The sequence below is a fragment of the Protopterus annectens genome, chromosome 4.part0, assembly GCF_019279795.1.
Source record: "Protopterus annectens isolate FY-2018-M chromosome 4.part0, PAN1.0, whole genome shotgun sequence".
NCBI classification, from domain to species: Eukaryota; Metazoa; Chordata; order Ceratodontiformes; family Protopteridae; genus Protopterus; species Protopterus annectens.
In genome coordinates this window covers 584747488-584769479 of record NC_056733.1, presented here as the reverse complement: position 1 = coordinate 584769479, position 21992 = coordinate 584747488, and the positions used below count along the sequence as shown (strand labels likewise).

Genomic DNA, 21992 nt, shown 5'->3' with positions numbered 1-21992 from the left:
CAGTTTCTAGGAACAAAATAAATCTGTATCTGTTAGTTTCAGAAATGAATGAGTTGTGTTTTAAAATAATCTTTGACTGATTTACATATTTCTTTTTTAAATGTAATATCTTAGGAGGCTTTCAGAAAGAATGTGATGAAATGTCTTATAAAACTTGAGAGAAAAAAAACGTAGAACTTAAAATGATGAACTGCTAACTGAACAACTTCTGTTCCAAATAGCTTTCAAAGGATTTGTGCAGGATTGTATTTTCCTTATTGGCAAGGAAATTAATTTAGAGACTGATGTATAACACGACTGTTAATTTGGTTATTATTGCATAAGATCACTATAATAAGTCAAAGATGATGTTCAAAATATTTTCACAGAGTCAAATGTCCCCTTTTCAGTTTTAATTTTGTGGGTTATATTTATTGCTAGGTTTTGTGTCTTAATTACATTTGCAAATAATTTTGAATGAGGATGAGTTCATTAAAATAATAAGACATTTTGTTCTCATGGAAACAGAACTGTGTGACATGCATCACATTGAATTTTTTTTAGTCTCTGCTCTACAGAAGTGCCATATTGGAATAATAACTGATTTCCAAGATTTTTTTTTATAAATATCCTTTTTTATTTGTAACCTTTAGACATTTCTAGATTTATAAAATGCCTTGTTTTTGTGTTGACAGAAGCCCATTGTATCATAAGTAACAGACTAAGATTCTAAACTACTCTAGAATACATATAATTTGATATGGTCTCCAATATTCCTCCAATAACCTAGGATTCAAAAGTTCATTTCCAGCCTGCTCTTTCATTCCATTCTCAGTATGAAAAATCTAGTGAGAAAGATACTCTAGCGTGGCAAGAAAAAAAATCTGGGTTCTGTTTGTGCTTCCAGAATTGTATATAACTTGTTAGACACGTCTTACATATTGAGAAGAAAAAAAAAAACACGTAAAACTAAATTGATCACAGGAAGAATACATAATTGGTGAATAAGTTAAAATTCTGTTGGGATATCATCAGCACATAAGATGCATAGATATTAGATGACTTGATCTTCTGTTTTATCAATAGCAGAATTCCAGTCCCCTCCAATAAGTTTTTTTTTAATTCAAGCAGCAGATTTTATTTTAGGGTTAGGGTATCAAGTTGGCCTAAACGTGGCACATATATGCTAAGTAGGCCTACTGGGCAGTCAAGGTACTTTTCTACATATACAATAAAAAGGTTCCATGAATATCAGAATAAAAGTCACATTTTTTAAACTTATTTTTTTACTAGTATTGCTACTGTACGTTTATTTAAAAAAAACTGGCAGGAACAATGGTGCTGATCCATTTCTAATATATATTTTTCAGTTCTTCAGATTTAACATGTCTTAAAAGAATGCAATTGGGCTTTATATTTACAACAGGACTGAGAAGAATTTTCTGTTTTGGTTTTGCAAACCATTCAGATTCCAATAGGCAATAATCTACTCTATCTATAATCTTTAACTTTCAAACACAAGGCATAATGGTAAAAAGTAGAAAAGAGGATAACTGTCTAATAGACGTCAAGCTGTCTCTGCTGTCATACTGGTATATATATTAATATTTAATGATGTTGGCAGGTGAGGCTCAAATACTGGGTGACAACTAGCCCCAACCCTCCCCATGGGTCTAACTTCATATTACCCAATATAAAAAAGAATGAATAAAATTTGAAAATAAATATTTTTGTTTGTGTTATTGACATGTTTAACAGACTTACTTCTGTCTTGGTAGTAAGTAACATGAACTGATTTAAGCAGCACTTTTAGGTTATTATATCAACTGACTTGCACTCTATTGCATTGTGACTAACTCCAGATTGTGTATTTGGTTAAGCATGTCTAGCTGTTCACAAGGGCTTCTCTATACCTTGTCAAACGTAAAATGGAAGAGGTGTCAACTGGTCAGGTTCATCTCAATGAAGATGAGCTTCCTGGTCACTGTTTTTCATAGGTGAACTGAGATGAGAATGAAAAATTATTTCTAAGCCTTTGTTTTCAAACTTATTATAAAGATTAAATGCTAACAAATTTCATTTAGCGGTTTACAATAAATATGAGTCTTGTCAGCATCCATGGTAATATGTGATTATTAGAACATCTCAGGCAATCAATAAATGAGCAGGAGTATCTGCAACCAAGACATCCAGAGGTGGTTTGAAAAAAACTTCCAGTTTTAGCCACTACTTCTGGGTGAAAAAATAACTGTGCATATCTGCACAGGAGCTGGAAACTAAAAAAAAAAAAAAACGGAAAGGGGTCACTGAAAAAATGCAGTCACTGTGGGCAAAAACATTCAAAGGGAGCACTAATTCTGTGCACTGTCATTGTAAGTAAATGGAGGAAGAACAGACAGAAAGACGTAGTTCATCACAAAATGTCATATTAGAAGAAAAGAGTGCATAATGGAAAGCAGCATTAGATGAAAAATAAAATCACATCAGTATGGCAGCCCAAATTATGTCATCCTATGTCAGAAAAAGTTAGAATACATTGTGCCACTTCTAAAAATGTTCTTTAAATGCATATTTGACTGAGTAAACCTACTAGCAAAAAACTACAGTGACCAAAAAAAAAAAAACCCTGCTTAGATTGGAACAAAAATTAACAAGTTCCTATCAGTACAATTTCAGTAAAATCTGTACAGAAAAAAACTGCAATAAAGAACCAGAAACATGACAAATTTCAATTTCATGTGTAGATGCCATTCACAATTATTATACTTCTTTAAACTTTAAGAGAAAATGATTGATAGTCTACAAACAAAACCGAATATATACCACAAAGTCTGCAATTGTCTGCACAAAAAGCATTGTATGCATGCACAGTACATTATGGACATCTCCACTAAACCAAATAAGCACAGGGATAAGACGAGGAAATGGTGTTAATATACAAAGCAATTGTAGAAGCTAAACATATATTAAAATAACAGAGTGCAGGGCACATTCCAAGTTTTTTATTCTTTAGGTGAGAATTACCCACTCAAGCTTCACCTCCATGGGGAAACCTCCACATTCAGGATAAAACATTCATGCCCCATAGGCCTTGGTGTGATTACTGCTGCATTAATTACTCAGAATAATGCAGAATTAGTATCATCTGGGACAATAGGATTAAAAACATGTTTTTGTCTCCAGGTTGCTGGCCACCAATTACCTTGAGACATGAATGATAAATGGTGTCAACTGAAGAGTATTTTATAGGAGTTTACTCCTTAAAGGCTGGTGTATAGACTACTTGCTACTTGGGTAGCTCTGATCATATTTCAATAAGATTAATACCTGCTAACATCGGCTGGTCAGAAAAACCCACTGAAAAAATGATCAGGGTATGGAATGAAGGGGCAATGGAAAGTCTCAGGGACTGTTTTGATAATATCTGCTGGGATGTTTTCAGAGAAGCAGACACTTCCAATCAGCATGTGAACATAGACGAATATGCAGACACTACAATGGTATACATTTCAAAATGTGTAGAGGATGTATCTACAACCAAGAAAATTACAATCACAGCCAATCAAAAACTTTGGTTAACCAGCAGAGTGTATGGCCTTCTGAGGGCAAGGAATGAGGTATTCAGGGCCAAGGACAAGGTGGGTCTTAGTGAAGCAAGGACCAACCTAAAAAGAGACATCAAAGAAGTCAAGAGGGAATATGGAAGAAAGGTACAAAGTTGCTTCGATGACACGAGGGCACCAGGAGCCTCTGGCAAGGCATTCAGCATCTAATTGACTACAAGACCAAGTCAGTTTGATGTGATAACAGCATGGAATTTTTTTGTTGGAACAGCGATTTTTTTTTCCCTTGAAAAAAATCACTGTTCTGACACTTCGACATTGTAAGCTTTCACTTACATAGGGTCGATAAATCACCATTCGCTTTTTTAAGCATTCAGTGATTTAATATAGACCCCTTTGAAAGGATAGTAAAAAAGCATCTGTCAGAAGCTCTGCCACCGACCTCCAACCCTCTACAGTTTGTCTATTGGCCAAACAGATATACTGTGAATGCCATTTCAGTAGCCCTGCACCTGTTTTTGGAACATCTTGAAGACAGGATCAATTATGTCAGTCTGTTGTTCATTGACTTTAGCTCAGCATTCATCACAGTGGTTCTGATGCAACTCATAGGAAAATTAATTAACCACGGCATCAACAAGAGTCTCTGCAACTGGATCCTTGACTTCTTGCTTGGACCACAGAAGACATGTGCTGGCAACACATCTGGTATCATTACATCAAACACTGGCATGCCTCAAGGGTGTGTACTTAGTCCTTTACTATTCACCATCCTTACACCCATGACTACTGACAAAATTTCCCAATAACTCTATCATCAAATTCGCAGATGATACCACTGTAGTGGGTCTCATAAGGGATGATGACAAGAGGGAATACAGGAACGAAGTCAGCTCTCTGATCAAATGGTGCAAAAATAACTTGGCTCTGAATGCCAACAAAACTAATGAAATTATCATTGACTTCAGAAAAAGGTCAGCCATTCACTCACCACTTGAGATAAACGGAGAGGTGGCAGAGAGAGTTCAATCTACAAAGTTCCTGGGGGTACGCACCTCAGAAGACCTCTCTTGATCTGTGAACACAGGCCAGATAATTAAAAAATCTCACCAACATCTGCACTTCCTGAGAAGGCTCAAAAGAGCAAAGCTTCCTCTGATGCTCTATCCACTTTCTATAAAGGAGCTACTGAAAGTATTCTCACCTGCAACTTTACTGTGTGGTACGGAAACAGTACTACGGCAGAGAGGAAGAAGCTTCAAAGAGTGGTGAGGATTGCTGAGAAGATAATGGGCACAAATCTTCCAACCATGCAAGAACTTTTTACAACAAGAAGCATAAAGAGGGCATACAAAATACAACACATTCAGCATCTGCTTGGTTTGCTAGATTTTCATCTAGCAAGAAGTACAGCAGCATCCACTGTAGGACCTCCAGGCTCTTGAACAGCTTCTATCCAACAGTTATAAGGCTCAGACATCAACTTGGACATCTCCTACCTCCAAACGCGACTTCACTAGTAATATTTTACTGAAAGCGATACATTACTTAATTCACTATAGTTAATTTATTTTTACAGAAGTGCAACATCTTTCTCTTGAGAGCGCAATTGCAATAATTTCTCATGTGCAATATTAATAAACTGACTTTTCTTCTCTTTTTCTGTGTACAGTATTATTTGTTCATATGTTTAGGTTTATATGTATGGGTAGTTTTACCTGACTAGAAATAGGTTATAATGAGTATTTTTTATGTTATCAGTCATTAGAATAGTTGCGTATATATCATTTATTATTATTTTTATACTTAAATTGCCTCTGTACTCTAATGATGAGCTGAAGTTTCATTAGACTGCACTTGTGTTTCCTAAATGACAATATAATTTTCTTTGAATCTTTAGAGAAGAATACATTAAAGTTTATTTCCTAACAGACAGACATGACCTTTCAAGACAACGATCAAACCTGCAGTTACTTAGATTTATACTTTCTGTTGTTTAGCCAGGGATCTAATACAGTTACGTGAAACAGAATTTAAACTATGATTTGACAAGTATTACTGACACGGAGGCTTTCAAGTGTTACCATTACATTCATTTTCATTCATATGTATGCATATTTAAATGTTCCTTGTTGAAGCTCTACTAAAGAGTAATTAAACCAGGATTTAAATTATGATTGTCTAGCACCAATTCCCTTTCATCAATGTCAAGTTTAGATAGCCTTTCATAAACTGTTGCTCTACTGCAACTTTACTAAATTGAACAGCAAACCCACAGACTGCCTTACCTCAGCAGCAAGATGATGTTTGCTGGGAAGAAGCATTGTTAACAGTAAAATAACTGGTGAAGAAGTTCTTAAAATGCATAATTTGTCCCACTAGGGTATAATAAATGCTGTCTTGACACCTTTGCAACTTTAACTTTACTAGGCCTAATGTACCAAGTGGGGGGCACCTGGAAATATAAAGTATGCCCAAGTGTAAACACAGTGTTTTAAAATAATCTTGCATTGACAAATGAACATTTCACTACTATAAGGATGGAAGCAGAGTAAATTCATGGTAAATAATCCTAGAGTAAAAGAGAATTGACAGAGTCATGGTAATGAAATCTATAGCAACAAAATACACAGTATAAAGTTCTGGTGCTTCACACAAAGATTATAATTCTTACATGTAAAATGGATAAAAAATGTGCTAGCAGTAACATGGTAGCTGGAAGAGTAAAACTGGAAATCGTTTTGATTGCACAGTACTTACTACTGACCGATCTACAAAACAGAAGGAAACCACAGAACTCAAATCACCTGTAGGATTGAAACTTCCCAGAAACTTACAGCACCAGAATCCTTCTAAACCCGTGATAGTTCTACAGTTTCTAGAATTACAGCAACAACCTTGAAAAGAAACAGGAGATTTTGCAACATCTCATTTTTCAGACATGCAACCTCCAGCCAGACATTTCTGGCTTGTATTTTCCTCTAAAGTACAACATTCTTTTCTATGGTATTAGCTAATTCCTTCCATATCCACACTTTAGCTCCATACCCTACAAGTTACATGAACAAGTGTAGCCAGACAAAATATTAACACTGTAGGTCTAGGAACTATACTGAGACAGACAGTCTAGATGCATTTTAGATGAGCAACACTTCTATGTATCCTGGTCATTGGGTTACCTTGAACAAAATTATTCTGTTTAGGGGATCACTCGCAACACTGCCACTCTATGTTCAGCTAATTTTCAATGAAAACCCTCTTTTCAGTCACAGTTACTTTCCATCTTCAGAAAAAAAAAATCAGAGAAGTTAACATTAAATACCTCCCCCACTCCTCCACTAGAGAAGGAGTTTCTTTTCTTTTTTTTTTTTCAAATAGATTTTTATTAGATTTTACACAACACAACTTAAAGTATAAAACAGAAGTTAAGAATCTCACATGGAAAATCAAATATTATGTGAACTAAACAAAATAATAATATACAACTAACAGTGTTACTAATATAAAAACTATTTACAAAATGTACAAAATGCTGCCAAGATAAAACAAGTCTACATATATATCAAGATTATATATAAAGTTAAAATAATTTACCTTTTGTTTGCTGGGTAATGAAACAATGTATAAAATCAAAAGGCTAAGTTGTCTGAATAAAATTCAGTAGGAACAAAAAGAAAAGAATTGTTACACAAAGTAATACTCCAACACATAGCAATTAGGACCTACTGAAGATCTCGCAGTGTCCATACAACAGAACAATAAAATATTCATAGTATAATGGGAGAAGAAAGAAGAAAAAGAAGAAAGGATTAGCCTTTCTAAGCATAATTCTTAAAAAGAGATATACTAAGTTGTTAATAATAATTATTTTAATAAAGCTTATAAAACATAAGCCAGGGGATTGAGGTTTTATGTGTGAGATTTTCTTCAATCATTCATCAAGAGAGAAAAAATAAGATCCCACACTTTTTGGTAAGTAATTCTTTTGCAGGGGTTAGTTATTATCAATTTCTGGGCAGTAATGTATTTAATTGCAAGAGTTTTAAAACCTTTCCATGACAGTTTGGAATGGTCAGTCCAATGTTTGACAATATAGAACTTTATTAAGAGACATAATGTGATGAGAACTTTAAGTTTAAGGTTTGACAAGCTAACATTTGTGATGTGTAGCAGTGCCATTTCCCAGTTTAAAGTAGATTTATGGTATCCCATTTTGTCCAGTCTTACTTTAAGAGAGCACCAAATACTGTGAGAATATCTACAAAACCACATAACGTGGATAATATCAGCTCGGGGACAAGAGCAACAAGGACATGCAGTGGAGACAGTTGAATTAAATTTATTTAGATGGATTTATTTAGATGGACAGGAGTTAAGTACAAGTTGCTAGTAATCATAAATGGTGTATATCAAAGCTTTTTAAAATGGAGAGTACTTAATGGTATAGTTTATTGAAAGCGAATTCTGTTGAAGGGAGATGGTATCCTTCTGTTGCTCCCAGTAATCTGCAAAGATAATTTTCTCTTTATGTAAATGACTGGAGAAAGATTTGTAAGCTATAGAGAGCATATTTTTCTTACTGGCTAAATTCTGTAATAGGGCTGCTACTGTGTTACATTCATCCTCTAAGCTGGGATGATTATGTAGAAAAAATTATGTAAGGTCTTTTAGTTGCCTCAGAATAATAGCGTATTTTTTAGGTAAGGAGGGGGCATTCCTAATATCTGTTAGAGAAAGATGGTTAAATCTATGTATGTCCCATAAGGCAAAATCTTTAACCAAAGGGAAGTTATTTAGGTTAATCATTTCATTGTTCAGCGTCAAATTTGGATTAAGATGAATGGGTTGAAATAATAGGAAGGCATTGATTAAATTGAGGGAACTGAACAAGTCTTGGCAAGTTTTAATCAACTACTTCAGTGTGAGGTGAATCTTTAATTTTGTACGGTTATTTTTCTCCAGGAATGGGAGAGCTCTAGGGTTGATATTATTAAGAGCATATCTATACCATATTTTAATCCACAGGGGCATCCAGGAAGAAGTATTTGGCGTATAATTAGCAATAGTAAATATCCTATTGACATGAATTATTCTATAGTAGAGTATAAGGTTAGGCATCGCTAAACCTCCCAATGATTTAAGTAATGTAAGCCTTTGATATGAAATTCTCACAGATTTAGGATACCACATGAATTTAGCAAGATCTTTATATATTCTATTGAGAAAAGGAATCGAGACCGAGGATACAGAAGCATTAAGATGATAAAGAAGTTTGGGAAGAATATTCATTTTAATGATAGAAGCTTTAGATAACAATGGGAGTTTCAGTTCCTGCCATCTCGCTATGTCCTGGGCGATAGAGAGCCAAGATTTTGATAAATTAAAATGTGAAAGAGATGAGCACGAATGATCATAATAGACTCCTAAATATTTAAGTGAGTAATCTATTCTAAAGGGAGAAACTGGAAATAAGCATGATTTATGCGCTAGCGGATTAATCGGAAAGATAAATGATTTATTTGTGTTAATTTGCTAACCTGACCTAAAGGCGAAGGCATTTAAGGCTTTAGTTATCTTTTTAGTATCAGAAATAGGGTGTTCAAAATATAGGATTAAGTCATCTGCAAATGCAGAAAAGCTAATATTAGTGTTACATATTCTAGGAACACAGTGATATGATCTTTGCGCTAAAAACAGAAATAAGGTTTCTAAATATAGATTAAATAGTAGCGGAGAAAGAGGGCAGCCCTGTCTTGTACCATTTGAAATTTTTATAGGTTGAGACTATTTTCTGTTCATATATAAGCGAGTATAGGCATTAGTACATAGTATTTTAACCAGATTAATAAACTTAGGGGGGATACCAAAGTATGATAAAACCATAAATAAAAAATCCCAGTTTACATGGTCAAGGGCTTTACATGCATCTAGGACCAAAGCATACCTGGGGCACCTTTCTTTTTTGGTGAGATTTATTAAGGATTCTAGCATAAGCGTGTTATTCCCAGGTGTGTCTAAGTGGCAGAAAACCCACCTGTTCTGGTGAAATTAAAAAAGACATGATTTTTTTGAGTCTATTTGCAAGAATGGCTGACAAGATTTTGATGTCAATATTCATAAGAGATATAGGTCTATAATTATTAATGTTATACCCATCAAGAGTGTTTTTGGGAATTAGAATAGTTTTAGAATGATTAATATACAAATCCTTTATTCCGTTATTACAGAAAGATTCATAAAGCTCCAATAGGATAGGAGTAAGAGCAAGTTTAAAAGTTTTATAGAAATCGGGCGAAAATCCATCGGGGCCCCTTGGCCTTGCCTAACTTTAGGTTGTCAATTGCCTCCAGTATTTCAATTTTAGATATCGGGGCTGACAAAAGATCTATCTGCATTCTAGATACCTTTGGGAATGTAAGCACGTCTAAAAATTGTTTAATGTCTGAATTAGGAGGAAGATTGTTGTTAATTGCATAAATGTCAGAGTAAATTTGTTGAAATATATAAATAATCTGTTCATCTGTTTTATATAGTTTACCCTTGTGGTTAATGCCAGGGATTCTAGGAGATTTGGGCATGTTGAGAATTAACCTAGCTAGAGTTCTAGAGGGAGTTTGTAAATATTCTGAGTATCTATGTATGTAGCGTATTTCTTGAAGAGAGAGGTTGTCTTGATGATGATCAAATAATTCTTTTTGCTTAAGTTGAAGCTCATTCTCCGTGTCTGAGGAGTAATTATCTAGAAGTTTTTTTTCTAACGTTTTAATCTCTGCCTTCAGATTAGTTAGCTTGTCTGTATTTACTTTCTTAATATAGCTAGCTTTCTTTATAAGGATTCCTCTAATTACCACTTTCCCTGCTGCCCACCTAACATCAAAGGAGATATCATCATCATGAGAGGGAGAGAAGAGCTCACCTAATACAGAAGTAATTTCTAACACTGAGGATTGGTCTTTTAACAGATTACTGTTTAGAGTCCAGTTGTAGGATCTAATAGGTATGTATAGATTGGAGGCAAAATATATCTTAAGGGTTATCATGGAATGGTCAGATAGAAATCTAGGTTCAGTTAAAAATTTAATTTGCCTGTAAGTTAAGATATTGGAAATCAGGAAAAAATCTATACGAGACCAGGATCGGTAACATTTAGAAAAGTAGGTAAATGCGTTATTATTATTTTTAGATTCATAAGGAAATGAAACAGGGTCTACTAAGTCAAAGTCAAGTATTAATTCAGAAAGAGCCCTAGAAGCTTGGCTATTGTACGGTTTGGATTTACCTGAATGATCTATATTAGGGTCTAAAACAGTGTTCCAATCCCCTCCCAACACAAATAGATGATTCAGGAATTTAAATAGAAAGTTATAGATTCTCATGATAAAATCCACCTGGTTCGAGCATGGGCCATAAAGATTCAGAAATAATATAGGTTTATCTAGTTTGTGTGCTACACACATAAAATAACACCATCTCCCATCAGCATCAGTTCCTCTTGTCATAATCCTTGCTTTAAATGATTTCTTAATAATAATCGCCACTCCCCTTGAGTTCTTTTTAAAACCCGATGCAATCATCTCAGCAATCCATCCTTTTTTCCCCTCTTTAGCCCAGTCTTCATCTAACATATGTGTCTCTTGCAAAAAGCAGATATTAGATTGTGCTTTATATAAAAGCTGCATTACCAAATTTCTTTTATTTTTCTCCTGTAATCCCCTAACATTCCATGATGACATATTCCAAATATTAAACATAGATATGTGTCATCAATCTTAAGAAATTTGAGGGTACTGCTAAGTAAACTGAATGACAATAAATAAGTTTAAGTTGTGGATAGAAGGAAAGAGCAAACAAGAAGGAAAAGCCTATAATGCAGCATTGTACAAAACAACTGATATAAAGATCTCTTAATCCCCACCCCGTGCCTAACCACAAAACCTCTACAATTGAGAGAGAGGCATATTTAAGAGTTTTAAATGAACAAATATAATTAAGAACTAAAGAAAACTGAACAACAAACCTAAAATATTTACAAGTAATGTACACTAGCTTGTCAATTCCACGCAGAGCCATCTATACCCTACTTAAAAATCCACTAGCATCCATAAAATTGTCGGGCAGTTTAACAGGAAGATGGCAAATGAAATTGCTTAGATCCAGTAAATTCACTTTGAGAGTAAGCATCCCAAATATTAATATAGAAATTAGTTATATCTAAACTCCTGGACTAACTGGTGATTAGGTGAAGGTATTTATTTAGGAATTCCCTAGATACCAACAAATAACTTCATAGGAGGTATATGTACAGACTGCTAACAGTTCTGTCCATTGACGGTCTTTACTCCAAGTGCAAAGATCGGTTATAAAGAAACGAGGACACCTACCACTCCAGATAGGCCATTCCAATGTCTCACAATGTTCAAAATAGCAACACCGGACATTTAACTCTGGTAGATTTCAAATCATCAACCATTTCTTAATATTAAAGCTTGTATAATTAGTGAAACCTTCCTGCAAACCTAGAGCTAGAACTGGAATCGGAAGCTAACGTTATACTTCCTGGTTGCATAGGTGCAGCTGGTTTTGTCCGGATCATCCGACATACTTAAGAAACCCCTAAGAATCAAAAAAACAGATGAAGGTTCCTATTTAGAACAATGAGTTTCATGACAGCAATTACAATTAACAAATAACAGTAAACAATACAGAACTTAACCTTCATATTACTGAATGGGCACCTATGTCACTCTTGATTCAGCAATTTAACAGAACCCAAGTAGTTTCCGTTGTATGTAAAAGAAAGAATGAAGGATCTCATTTTTTAGAAGGGGTTGCACCAAAACATTTGATAAATGCTGAGTCCGCTTCTTCAGGGGAAGAGATGTGGAACTTGGATTCTTTAAAGGTAAAGGATAGTATGGAAGGAAATTTAATTTGAAACTTGATATTGCAGGAGATCAGCTATGCACAGTAGGGAGCAAGCTTCCGGCGCTTTTCTCTTATCTCCAATGGCAGATCTTGTGCGATCGATATGATATGGTTATTCCATGAAGTTTTTTTAATTGTCTTGTAAACTGACAAAATAAGTTGTAGATCTTGGTGATTGAGCAACCTTACATAGATCGGTCTGGGTGTTTCGCTGGGTTGCTGGCTACGTAAGGCTCTATGTATTCTCTCGATGGCAAAATTGGATGGGGGGGGGGTTTTCATTGGCATATCTCATTAAATATTTGAGTAATGGCTTCAAGAAGTTTGTTTGCCTCGTATTTTTCAGCAAGACCTCTGATTATTAGGTTGTTCCTCCTGCTTCTAGCCTCTAAATCAATTAGTTTATTTTGTATGTCAGAAAGTGATTTATCAGACGACTGCATAAGATCTTTAATGCGCTCAATTTCAAATTGGTTTGATTTAGTTTTCTCTTCCACTAAATGTAGTCGGTCAACAATTTTATTAATCAATGCACCAAAAAAGTTCATTTTTATTTGTTAGTTCGTGTATGGCTGTTTGTACGGAAGTAGCGCACTTTTCAGTTCATCCATAATCGGGTTAACATCAACTTTTGATTTGGCCGGTTCTTTTGGTTGTTCTTGGGTCACTTTGGCTGACCTTAATCTTTTGGCATCTTTTTCTGGGGATGGAGATATGGCAGACAGTTTAGTTTTAGTCGTTTGACTATCCATAAGGTCAGGCTCTTTAGGCATCTTAGTACCACAATAAGCAATCCAACAGGTGCTGTCAATTGAAATGGAGCTAAAATCCCAGGCCTCTAGACGACCGCGTGTCCGATTGTTCATTTTGATTGTAGAGTGAAATACACTTTTTCTTACCACTGCTGGCTTGTATTAAGCTCTCAGGAGCCTCTTTTATGAGGGCTCATGCAAAGAAAAATTGATTGCACTAGATCTAAATTGATGTAGATTAATAAATTGCGTTTAATTAATACCGGTTACATGGAGCTAAGAGGAGAGGGTGTTTCTCAGACGACCACCATCTTGAGAAGGAGTTTCTTGTCACAAATATAATGGGAGAATGCACAAGAGCTTTGAAAATGTATTACTAAAAAATAAAAATGTGTCATAACTCAATGTATGCCCATTGTAACCCATGCTCATCTGTCTGACTCATGGAAAGTAACTTTATACTCCATAGATTTTAGGTTGTTAAACTGGATATTACTACATAAAACTCCACCTCCAGAAAACCAAGACAGTATAATGAACATTGTAGCCACAATTTCCAGATGATGACATCATCATCTATCAAGCCTACATCTACTGTGCAATGCCTTGTTCATCAGGAAACATCCTCATTACCTCATTATGAAAAAATCTGTGGCTCCAACAGTAAATCTACACAAGAAGAACATTTAGAAAAGCACACACCTGCTCCATATACTCAAACACGGGTGGGGATGCTATGGTGGCTGGGGCCTCTTCTATGATCTTTTGGTGCCTTCGCTGTATGGAACAATCACGCCCAAACAGTGGGATTGCATTTCCATAATGATCAGCAAGAATCTGAACTTCCAAGTGTCTGGCATTTTGAGCAAAATGCATTACAAAGATGGGAGACCCAGGAATCTCAGTCTGAACCTATGATAAAAAAAAAAAAAGTTAAAATATGGTAGATCATAACAGCTGATCAGCATCTTTTTCCTTTTGATACATATAATAAACTCTGATATCTCCAGCTATAGCAATAACTTCAAAACTGCAATAGTGCTGATCACAGTGACGTACATCAAGGGCATACAGGTGGATAGAATAACTTTCTCTTTTTCCAGTTTATTCTCAATGAGGAACAAGCATAAAGCAATGACCCGAACCAATAAACTCCTCCAACTCAGACAAAGCCACATTAGTGAACAGGAAATCAAACTCATTCTACCCACACTGGCACGAAACAATTACTCCCACTGCTCATGATTGGCAGTGGAGTTTTACGGTGTCGGGTTGTCAGCCCGGCGCCCAACCATCCACAGAACACACAGAACACACACACACACACAGAACACACACACACAGAACACACACACACAGAACACACACACACAGAACACACACACACAGAACACACACACACACACACAGGTGAAAAGAGTGATCAACTCCTCATATCCACATAAAAACAAGCCAATAAAAGAAATGATAATCCCTGGCATCAGTACATGTGTGAGGAAAAGAGATACAATGCCAAAGATAACTAAAATGCAGTTTCATATACAGAAACACTGAAGAGGAATAAGCAGATGGTGAACAGAACTATCAACAGGCCGTGCTAAAAAAAAGTAAGAAACTAATAAAAACAGAGAACTGAAATGATACAGGAATTATGGGCAATGAAGTGCTAATTAGCAACACAAAATTCAACTGAAATCTTCTACTCAACCAGCAAGTAGGCCAATACAGAAAAGTCAAGCAAAAGTGGCTAAAAGGTTTACATGACTATCCATAGATTCTAACTGCAGTTGACTAAGCTAGAAAACATTCAAATAACAAAAGCTGACAGAGCAGGTCAGATACTTCAGTTTTTACTCATTATGGTAAATTTCACAAAGGGGTAGCTCTTCAGTGGACTTTGATAGGATGGTATAACACTCTGCATCACAGGTCACCAGTTCAGAAGATAACAAATGAGCCATGGAGACCAGCATGAGCTAAGAATGCCACTACATACTGGACACATGGGGGGGGGGGCAGCATGATGTATTCCAGCAGCAACATACAATGGATTTCTGTAAACAGCATTTCTGCAGCAATTCATGATAAAAACAACCCAATAAGCATAAGAGAGAGATAAAATATTTAGAAATAAGGGGCCTATATCAAAAGACCGAAGAGGCATTTAATTGAACACCTCTTCGTCGACACACAGAGCGCGAACGCACTAAAGTGTGAATGCTCAAAACAGCTATTTCTTTCTCTGGGAAAGAAATCGCTTGGCCATGCCCATGTGTTTGCCCCTTTCCCCACTGTAGTGCGATTTCAGAGTTTGTATATTTAGCTAGGGGGGGGTGTGGGGGCACAGCCCCCCACGTTGTTATGTTTGAAAGTGTGTGTGTTTGTGCTAGCGATTTCTTTCCCAGGGAAAGAAATCGCTGTTTTGAGCATTCACACTTTAGTGGGTTTGCTCTGAGTGTCGATGAAGTGGTGTTAGATTAAATGCCTCTTCAGTCTTTTGATATAGACTTAGAAATAAGACCTCAACTAAGCCAAACAGGTGCAAGCTATGCTGATGTTCAGTGCCGCTGCTCAACAGGACAGAGGGAGGTAGACATTTTGCTGCTTACCAGCTGCAGATTAATGTTATCCTTGTCAGGTTGCACAATGTTTAATTTAATCTACAGGGAGAACAGTAATCCAAACATAAGTGGTTAATATGAAATTCCACACAATAGACTATAGCAATTACCATCGATGAAATTCTGGGAATCTATAATGAAATTTTGAAAATCCTGGTTGAAGTACAATTTAATTGCATCTGCAAACCAGTATTTCTCAGTTTTTACCATTAAATTCTACTGATTTATCACTTACTTGTCTGAAAAGGTTGGCAAAATCCTCTGCTCTTTCAGCTTTTCTAATTCCTTTTCCACCACCACCTTCAGAGGCTTTGATCATCACAGGGTAGCCAATTTTCTTTGCAGCCTGGAATAAAAAAAAAAAGTGGTTTCTTATTGGTGAATGTTACCCATTCTTTGATTTGTCATTTTTTTTAGACACATACAATGGTTCAGACTAACGGTAGTAATAAAACATAAGACAACACAAAAGAATACATTGGCACAGAAACATAATATATGCTATTGGAAATTAATTATTACCATCATTTACACAAACTATGAAAACTAGTGCAATGACTCAAAAAACGGCAGTTAAATCAGAATGCTACTTTGAAATAGTGATAAAAAAATGAATAAGTAGGAAGTGGATATAAACTGTTAGTAACACTTTCAACCTTTTAAGGCAAATATGTTATAATTAATCTGAATTTCTTGAGTCCACTCATGGATTTTTTTAAACTGCTTGCCCTGTGAAGTTCAAAGTGTTACTAAGTTGCATAGAGTTGACTGTACCTCTTTATCTTCAGTACGCCTACATCTCATCCTTTGGATCCTCAGTCATTCCCATGTAAGGCGAGATGAACAATATTCCTGGCCTGGAGACAAAGGGTAATAAGCCCTAGAAGTCCAGCTACACACCAGGTCTTCTGTAGCAGCAGGTGTTACTGGTACCACAACAGTAAACAATAAGATGAACTTCCTTATTTGTACTCTGAATCCACAATCGCATCTACCTGATCAATAATTGTAGATTAAGCTAGAAATGCAGACTAACTGGAATAGCGAGAGTTTCAGCTGAGTTAACATTTCCTGCAATTCAACACCAAAAAAGTCTTGTACCTCACCAAAGTCCTGTCTCCACGATAAAACAATGTAATGCCAGAAAAAGTCGTGACAGGACACTGCTATGTTCCAAAAAATATTTAATAAAACGTATAAAACACAATTCCAGCTGATAAAAAATAGTCTGACAAAAATAGTCTGATAAAAAGAGTGGTTGACAATAATGTAGGTTTCAGGGATAGTAAATATAAACCATGGTTGAAAGAAAAGGGAAGATATGAAAAGAGTACAAATTTAAACCATACACAAAAACCTAAATTGATGTTTAAATACAGTGGCAATATTAATGGAATATGTGATATAGTAAGAAATAATTTGAACATCTTGGTCACGGATGATAAGGTTAGATCTGTGGTGGGCGACCATCCTATTTTTGGATTTAAGAGGGTTAAGAATTTAAAGGATATTCAAGGTAAAGAAAAAACTATTAAAAAAATCACATTTTAAGGTTAAGCCAGGGAGTGTGCCTTGTGGTACTTCCAAGGCATGTATGCATATTAATAAGAATTTAGTATTCAAACATCCCCTGACAGGAAAGGTTTTTGAATTTACAGCGAGAGCTACTTGTAGAACACCCAACATCATGTACATGGTGGAATGTGAGCTATGTAATTGTTTTTATATAGGGAAAACGAACAACATGTTCAAGGTTAGGATCTTACAACATTTGTCTGCCATTAGGACCAAAGATGTACATAATGCCCTATATAGACACATTGAGCAATATGAAACACACACATTTAAATTCAGGGCTATAGCCAATATTACTTTGGGCAGTAGGGGGGGTGAAATTAAACAAACCACAGAGTTAGTGGAGAGCAAATGGATCATAGAGTTAATGGCACATAGAATGCCTGGTTTAAATGATGTCATCCCCATGAAGCCCATTTTGAAAAATAGGCAGGTAAATTACTGATAGCCTATTGGTTAACATCTAGTTTAAATTTGTGTAGTACAGAAGCTATGTTATCTGATGAAGGGTTGTACCCGAAAGCGCTCATTTTGGATTCATACCTTTGACATTGTGGATTTTTTATCAGCTGGAATTGTGTTTTATACGTTTTATTAAATATTTTTTGGAACATAGCAGTGTCCTGTCACGACTTTTTCTGGCATTTCCTGCAATTCCAGAGGCTCTGGTTACCACCACAAATGCTTCACATTCAGGAGTGAATTGCTCCACAGCATTTCAACAGTGATTAATACAAAACAATCTTATTTACCAAGCATATACTGAAGCCTCACCTGCAATCCTTCTTCTACATCCTTTACGCAACCCTTTGCATACAGTTCATCAGGAACATTAATAACTCTCCTGAACTTGTGGTCATCTGCCCACTGCACCACCAGCTCTACATGACACAGAAAAGTACAGTTATGTGATGTAGTTAGAACAGTAGGAAAATTTAATGCTTATGCTCTTTCCCCTGGTAACATTATTTAGATTTATGGAAATGTCAGGAACCACACAGTAACATTTAGCCAGGGAAAGTCCAAGATGCAATCAGTCATGTTCAACATTATAAAATGTAGTCCTCCACATCTTCCCATTCTATCAAGCACGTTAGAGCACCATAATAAAATAAATACAGGGACCAGAAAATAATTTATTGCACAGCTCTGGAAAATCAGTTTGAAAAAAGGAAGTGTAAAAGTGTTGACATGTAACAGTTTTAAGATAATGTTAAAAAGCCAAAGAGCCTCACAAACTCTTACTAAATTGAAGGGAAAGAACCCAGATGTGCTAGAAAAGCCCTTCAAAACATAAATGTGCTCTTATTCTGAAAGGCTCTTGTAGCATATAACATTGTTAGGACAAAAATCCAAATTAAATTCTATAGGTGTAAAATAGAACTGGTAAAAAGACTGTTGTGACCAGTGAAGTCACGCTTAACTTGTAGTCTTTGGCAAAGGTACATTCCAAAGACCACAGAGCTGCAGCCCATACAACATTCATTGAAATGTTCTGAAAGAAGGTAGTAACACAGACATTATAACGCCACAGGGGTCTGTACTTTTAATAGAATAACCAATAATACAGAGTGCAAGCATCTCATAGGTTCATAAGTAAATACTACGCTATCAGTCTGTAAGCCTAGCCAATAACCAGAGGTCAGAATCAATCCTTGTATCTATGAGGTTAAGACCCTAGCCATTTTGCCAACCTTCCCCCTTAAAAGGGAACGAAAGTGGTGGGACAGTCCACTACACTCTAAAGGTATACATCATATATACAGATGAAACCATTTCTACATCATGCGAGTACATGCACACACTCATAGTAGTCGGTCACTGCTGGGTTCAAACCACCTACCTATCTACTTACACAGTCTTGAGAACACCTTATCAACAGCAAGCACCACAGGAGCAGTCTGTTCTGTAATCCATCTTATTTCTCTTCACTTATGGAAGGGAAGTGGGAGATGTGCAACTTTTCTTTCTTTTTTTAGGAAGTTTTTTATTATTTTTTTTAAACACTATGAAACAATTATATCATCCATAAGAAACAGCCAACAAAACAACTATTTACAATAGTGTCTACATCAATTAATCTAACAAATTCTCAATTCCCATTCAAAGAAAATAATAAACATTCCGTGAATAAATATATGTTGTTATAGAAATTTTATATCAATACTTTTCAAATAAAACACTTAACTTTAACCAGTAAGTAGTTTTATATGCTCTCATTTTAATACTTACCTTCACAAAGAGGTTGGTCACCAGTGGAGGCCCCAGGGTTCTGTGCTGGGACCTCTCCTGTTTGGCATCTACTTTTCTAAAGTAAAAGCCAATACCAGCAGGCTCTGGCGGACTAAGTTAGCAGATGACTGCAAGCTAGGGGCAGTCACTGAATCCCCAAATAACTTGGCCATCCTTCAGGAAAGTTTGTTTCAAATAACTAGTGTCAGAATCACGATCTGAAAATAAATGCCAAAAAATATATTATTGTATCCTTTGTGAAGTCATCTACCCCAGGGAACTGCCACATTGACAATATGCCTCTAAGAGTTGACATAATTATTTGGGAACTTGTGGACAGTGACCTGATTTTTGACCAACATGCGGTGGTGGTGCTGCGGTAGCATTGTCGCCTCACAGTTAGACGTTGCCCGTTCGATTCTCAGTTAGAGCGTCTTCTGTGTAGCGACATTCGTGAATGGGCATTCCTTCATTGAAGGTTGTGCATTAGACCCGGCAAGCCAGTATGTAAAAATCTACTGCCAATCATTAGCAGACCGGAGTTCCGCTGTGGCGACTCCTAACCGGGTAAAGCCGAAAGACACAAACATGTGTCTAGTTTTGTAAGAAAGTTCTTCTATATTGCACAGTTTATAAACAAAGGGATTGTGTCAAGATCTAGGGATTTCATTGTCCCCCTTTACTCAGCTCTCATTAGGCCAGTCATTGAATATAATATGCCCCCTTTGGCACTATCTGTCCAGACACATGCAACTGAATGCCTACAGAGATATCTTACTAAAAGGACACAAGCCCATACATGGGACCCCTCATATTATCTACTGTACGATTCCAGTTATTCTCATTAGGATTAATATATAATTAATTGACCATGGGATCGGTAACACCAGTCTATAACCAAATGGGCAGGCTATTTTGAGCACAAAAAGGGAAACTGGCAAGCCTTAAAATGGTCTGCAAGGACAGCTAGCCTAGTATTTACCCAAGAACCTATAATAGTAACCAACTCATTTTGATAGACATTTTTAGCAATATTTATACATTCTTTAAATGAAAGAGTAATATTTTTCTCCCATTAATTGTAATAACTTTTCTAGCAACAGTTAGACTCCATAAAAGAGGGCACAGCACTCTCAGAACATACAGCTTGTAGAAAACTATTTTATTTCTTCCCCAAAAGACTGCATCATATTGCAATCAAAGACGATATGATGCCAGTCAGCTTTTAACACAGATTTGCATCTCCAACATCCAATATCTTTTTTATATACAAGTTCTGTTTTATGAGGATAATAAAGCTTTTGTGTATAAATTTCCATGAAAATAATTTCCAATATAAGGAAGATGTAGTTTTCTTCAACGATAATATTAATCTCTCTTATTGTTCTCTAATGCACTAGTATGATTAACTAAGTAAAATAATCGTAATAATTACTTTTAATGTGTAATAAGATAATTCTTACTATTGTATATATTTTAGAAAAGATGTTTTCCCTAAATCATTTTTTGAACCAATATAATTTAGAAAAATCAATAAATGGTGGAAATGTATTCCTTATTATATAGAGCATTAAATATGAGGTTTTCTTGACTTATATTTAAACAGAAGAAGCAACTGGTATTGCATACAGTATGTGTAAAACAAACTTAGAACTAGACGAAGAAAACCAATAAATATACATGGTTGCAAGCAACACTGAAGTCACAATTAAGAAGAATGTATAGTTATCTCACCAACAAAAATCTGTGTCTTAAGTATGAGTTTGAGGCCATCAACAGATGAAACTAAGACTCTTTACTGAAGTATTTGGCAGCCTCAAGCAAGTTGAAAGATGCTGTACATTTAAAATGTCAGCTTTAAAATGTAGTGGTGCAGTGGTTACCATTGTTGCCTTACAACAGAGGTTCTCCAGTTCGATTCTCAGCTAGGGTGTCTTCTGTGTGGAGTCTGTATGTCCTCCCTGTGTTCGTGTGGGTTTCATTCAGGTGCTCTGGTTTCCTTCCACATTCCAAAGACAGGTGTCTGGGGTGTTTCTCTCTGGGCCTCCAGTGAAAATGGGCTCTGTCCTAGTTGGACTTTCCCAATAAACAAATGTTAATTAAAATTAAAAATTAAAAATAATGGGGGTGGGGAATTTAAATGTAAACTAATATTGGGTAATGAAGGTATATATTTGAATACAAATTGACGAAGGTCTGTGTTAATGCCTAGCTTTATTACTACACATTACATATGTGTCAGTATGCCTCTAAACTACTACCTGCTAAAGAAAGTAATGTCCCCACACAAACAGCAGAAACCACAAGACCACAAAATTCCACTATGGCAGGATGAGCAGGAATCA

General features: G+C 35.8%; 1 protein-coding gene across 1 annotated transcript in view; it reads right to left on the bottom strand.

Moving 5' to 3' along the window:
* ACACB (acetyl-CoA carboxylase beta) overlaps positions 1-21992 on the bottom strand; it is a 1510375-nt gene that overhangs the window by 1278385 nt on the left and 209998 nt on the right. Inside the window, exons 6-8 of the mRNA XM_044068517.1 lie at positions 18190-18296; positions 16076-16186; positions 13922-14131 (exon numbers count right to left, since the gene is read on the bottom strand). Of these exons, the coding sequence (XP_043924452.1) occupies positions 13922-14131; positions 16076-16186; positions 18190-18296 (428 nt within the window). The remainder of the gene's footprint in view (positions 1-13921; positions 14132-16075; positions 16187-18189; positions 18297-21992) is intronic.